Here is a 5,219-nt window from a genome sequence, read left to right as displayed (position 1 = left end):
CCTTACTTATTAGTAAGGGAAAATGACATAAATACTTAAAGACTCTTTATTATAAAATATAGAAGAGAAAAGACATCATTTGTCGAAAATTTCGCATTAAACTAAGACTTTCATCCCAATTATTTGTGCAAAAAAAAAAAAATAAAAAAAAAATTAAGAGAGTAACAAGATATATATAGATAGATATTATTATATAATTAAAAATAAAATAAAAATAATATATAATTAAAAAATAATATATAGCAATAAACTTGTGAAAACATACCCATTTTTTTCATATACCGTACAAATTTCTCTCCTTCTCAAAATTATAATTTGCATAATTTTATTTTTGAAAGAAAACAAAAATCAAAACGAAAAAAAATTAAAGAATGATGAGAATATAGAGAGAAGAGGAATTTAAACGACGACTTAAAATGGTCCTTTTTGTGCAAGCGAATGGTGGGGGACTTTCTACCGAGATGCTGGACAGGGAAAGGTCCAGTTTTTGTAGAAGAGAAATGGTTATGGAATAATGATTATGGAAGAAATGGAAAACAAAAATCAAAATCAAGAAACCAAAAAATGATAATAATAATAATAATAATAATAATAATAATAATAATAATAATAATAATAATAATAATAATAATAATAATTGGACAATCAAAATAATCAAGTTTGATTCCAGAAATAGTGTTGTTCTTTTATGGGTGTTTATGGTAGGATGAAAAATAAAAAATCGTTGGTAATTTTTTCCAACTATTTATAAGGTGTGGCGGCCGGCGGGGCGGGGGGGGAGGTGTTACTTAGGAGAAAGAAGAGAGAAGAGTAAGAAGGAAAAAATAATAAAAGAAAAACAAAAAATGAAGGGTTAGTCATTTTTGATAAATACTTAAAGACTCTTTATTATAAAATATAGAAATAGTTTTTCTTATTTACAAAATACAATGATATTTTATGAAACATGACATATTTTCATATATTTTTCATTTTTTTATCAGAAAATATTTTTTAAAATTATTTAAAAATAAAAATAGTAACTCCACACGCAATATATTTATTACGCAAGCAAAGCAAAGAGTATAGAAAAACGAAACAAATCTTTCTGTAATATTTTAGGACGCCTGCAACACACTTCCCATTAATCAAAGCCCCGTCCCATACTCTCTTTGCTCTGTACATACGTCTCTCTCCCTTTTTTTCACACACACAAAGTTGCCTAATAATTTGTTTCACCTGCCCAAATTTCTTTTTGGTTCCATTGCTTGCCATGTTACTAATCTTTGAGGTAAATATTGATCTGGGTTCTTTCAAATTAATTACTATGATCAGCTTGTAATCTTTTTTACTTGTTACTGTCTTGCATATTCTCTAATGCCAAACCTAAAATATCCACAATAGACACTACCAATTTGAATTTTATATGAAATACTAAACATCAAAATCAAGAATTACAACCTATTCTTATGTACCATGGGATTATTTTTTCGCACCTTCTATATGGGATAGTAATACCTCCCATTTTAATATAAATGGTGGAATAAAATAATCCCGGAACTAATCAAATACCCATGAGATAAAGTTAATACCAAATTCTATCTCGGGATTATTATCTTTATCCTAGTTAACTTAGGATGCCATTTTTTTTTATTTTTTTTGGGTGATGTCGTACATTTCTTGCTAATGGGTGTTTGGGGGATTTGATCTTTGTGTTTTTTATCAAGTTCATCAATGCAAAATTATCCCATCTTGAATAGTTCAAGGACAAGTTGACCTTATTTTTTTTGAGCCAGTTGACTAACAGCGAGGGCATATTTGTGCTAAAAATGTAATGGAGGATAAAGTTGACCTATTTCGAATATTTAACGGGTTTTGACCATTTTCCGTTTATTTTTTGGTTGATTTCGTAGAGTTGTTGCTAATGGGTGTTTTGGGATTATGATCTTTTATCAAGTTCATGAATACACTGATGTTTGCATCTATATTGTATATTCATATTTAGATATATTGTATATTCATATTTAGAGTTGGATTCAAGATTTCGAGTTTGTGGATGTTGATAGGAATAGCTGCAGTCTAAGTGTATGTATACATGTTTAAAAGATATTTCAACTATATATAGAGTTGGACAAATGGGGTACTAGATGGTGGGTGCACCAGCTGCTAGCATTATAAATCTACTGCCGTTAATGCTTTCCATTTGCCCTGAATTAGGTTTCAATAGCTCAGTGTGCTTGATGTTAGTAGGTGTTTGTTGAGTTTCCTCCACTTTGCTGAAGTTTGTGTGTTGAATTTATATGTTTAGTTTCACTCACAGTGTGTCTAGAGATGTTATACCAATGGCCATTATTTTTCTTTTTTCTACTAAAAGCTTGGATTTTACTGCGCATACTTGCGTGAAGTCTCGTACTTGAGCTTACGAAATAAGGGCAGGCAGCCTGGTGCACTAAGAGGTCCGGGGAAGGGCCGGACCACAAATGGTCTATTGTACGTAGCCTTACCCTGCATTTTTGCAAGAGGCTGTTTCCATGGCTCGAACCCGTGATCTCCTAGTCATATGGCAACAACTTTACCAGTTACGACAAGGCTCCCCTTTGAGCTTACGAAATAAGCTTACTCTGTAATTGATATATCAAAGATGTATATGGGTGAAAACAACAACAATCACGCCTCGGTCTTCAAACAAGTTGGGGAGCTATATGAATCCTCATTAACCTATGTTTCTCCATTTAAACATGGATACGGGTGAATGGGAAACAATAAAATAAGAAATGAGAAAATGCAAAAAAATTGGCTAATGTAGTCTATAAGGTCCCCACACCCCCCTTGTTGGATTACACTTGGTATGTTCTTGTTGAGTGTCTTGTAGGTGCTCATTTATGTATAAATTGATTAAGATTGTTCCAGTGCTTTAATATTCTCATGGAAAAAGTGGAGGGACAAAAAAGGACAAGTTCAGCTGAATGGAGAAACAGACTTACATGGGCGAAACCAAGTTAATGGATTAAGGTTTAAGTGGGTTGATTCTGTCGGTCTGATCATGATAGTTCTATTTATCTGTGTATCCATGTGCATTTATCTTGTTTACTCACGTTAGGTCGTCTTGACGTTGGATGGACTTCACAAAATCAGGGCCTTGGCAGTTAGGTTTTTTCATTTATCCCCTTTTCCCGATTGTTTTCCCGTTGCTCTTGTCCTCCTATTTGGCATTAGTTATAAAAGATAAGACTGCAACGTTAAAAGTTGTTATTTTCTGATTTACAGGGTCAAGGTCCTAAGTGTTGTTATAATTAAAATTGAGAAGGATTTTTTTTTTTTTTAAAACTATGGTGTCCGGACCAGTTTGTGTGCACCTTGACTAATTCCATGGGGGTACCTACTACCTCCCACCAGCACGTGTACCGGATAACTATGTCCACCAAGGTTAGCACAGGTGAGAAGAAATCACCTAGTGTTTTTTGTCTCTGCTTGGATTTGAACCTTAGACCTTATGGTTTTCAACCCACTTCATTAACCACTAGGTCATACCCTTAGGTGCGAGAAAGTTCTCATTACTAGAAAGCATAGGAGAATATATACAGTACCTGTGGGGCGTGTGTGGAAGGTATTATTGTCTACAATACATTCTGATTGAGGATAACTGGTTCTCAGTCATAGTGGAACGATACATGAATATTAGAGATACGTCCTGACCCAGATGTTTGTATGCATGCAGTCCCATAAGCATAAAACTAAACTCAGCTACATATCTGCTCTTTATAATCTTTAGGATTTGTTAGTCATAGCAGCAATGTACATTCAGACTTCTCTATAAGAACCATCCTCTATAACAACATTTCACTATAACAGCCACGTATTTTTGTGGAACCAATCTTTCATGTTATGCTATATTACATGCTCTCTATAACTGTATAACAACATTTCGCTATAGCAGCAAAAAAAATATCAGCTACAAATGGTGTTATTATTGAGAGGTTTGACTGTTATCTTATGGTGTGATATTTCTGCAGTGACAAAGAGTAGCATCTTTGCGCGTGTCCCATTCTCTTCTCCAACCCTGTTGAAAAAGGTTTCCTATATCAAAATACACCTGAAAAGTCTGATGGAGGTTAAGCTATGGAACGACAAGCGCGAAAGGGAAATGTACGACAACTTAGCTGAGCTCTTTGCGATTATCAAAGCAACAGAGAAGCTAGAGAAGGCTTATGTTCGTGACATCATTTCACCACCCGAATACGAGACCGAGTGCCAGAAACTAATCGCTCAGTTCAAAACCCTATCTTCTACATTAAAGGATGCCGTACCTCACATCGAGCGATTTCACGACATGTACAAAATGGATTGCCCTTCTGCCCTAAACCGGCTTGTGACCTCTGGAGTGCCAGCTACTGTAGAGCACCGAGCTAATGCTGCAAATTCAAGTGCCACATCAGCTGCTGTTGTGGCAGAATGTGTGCAGAATTTCATCACTGCAATGGACTCGTTGAAGTTGAACATGGTCGCAGTTGACCAGGTCCAACCCCTGTTGTCGGATCTGTCGTCTTCCCTTACTAAACTATTGATTTTGCCTTCGGATTTTGAGGGGAAGACAAAGATGAGAGAGTGGCTTTTGAGGCTTTCAAAAAGGGGGGCTGCAGATGAGTTGACAGAACAGCAGGCTCGCCAACTCCACTTTGATCTGGAATCCTCGTACAATTCTTTCATGGCAGCATTGCCCACTGCTGGAAGTTAGTTGATGGCTATTCCAATAGGTGGTATGTTAGTAAATAAGATTGTTGTTTTGTTTAGTGAGTTCACAACACATCATTCTATCTTTAGTTGAAGTGCTGGTGCCATTTTAGGTACTACGAACTCATAGTGGATAGCACTTCTATCATTCTATATGCTACTTCTGCAAATGAGCTATATTCTTGGATTCGAGTACACAAAGCTTTAAACTTAGTTTTGTAGGTTAATTGGTAAATCGTCTCTATGTCTTGGGTGGTGATAATGACATGGCATGAGGCTTGCCAAAAAGAGTTTGATCTTGAATTGTTAAATGAATACTTGCATTGCTGCGGTCCTCTAGGTCGGCTTTGTTGATTTATTGTCATTACTATATATGAGTATGTTTCTTTTCCAAATTCCTATTGCATATCATGTACCGTCTCTGGAGCTATCATGGATGCAGTTGCTTTATATCTCTCACTCGGGATTAGGGAAATAGTATAGTCGTCGTGTGGTGGATGGTCTTGCAA

General features: G+C 35.5%; 1 protein-coding gene across 1 annotated transcript; it reads left to right on the top strand.

Moving 5' to 3' along the window:
* Positions 1-1,065: 1,065 nt before the first annotated feature.
* Positions 1,066-4,998, top strand: LOC132037020 (vacuolar protein sorting-associated protein 28 homolog 2-like). Its single transcript, XM_059427454.1, has 2 exons — positions 1,066-1,270; positions 3,993-4,998. Exon 2 carries the CDS (start codon positions 4,085-4,087, stop codon positions 4,712-4,714), a length of 630 nt encoding a protein of 209 aa, XP_059283437.1. The 5' UTR covers positions 1,066-1,270; positions 3,993-4,084; the 3' UTR covers positions 4,715-4,998.
* Positions 4,999-5,219: the final 221 nt, after the last annotated feature.

This window comes from Lycium ferocissimum, chromosome 11 (genome assembly GCF_029784015.1).
Source record: "Lycium ferocissimum isolate CSIRO_LF1 chromosome 11, AGI_CSIRO_Lferr_CH_V1, whole genome shotgun sequence".
NCBI lineage: Eukaryota > Viridiplantae > Streptophyta > Magnoliopsida > Solanales > Solanaceae > Lycium > Lycium ferocissimum.
Note: the sequence above shows the minus strand (reverse complement) of the source record. Positions and strands in the feature narration are given on the sequence as shown.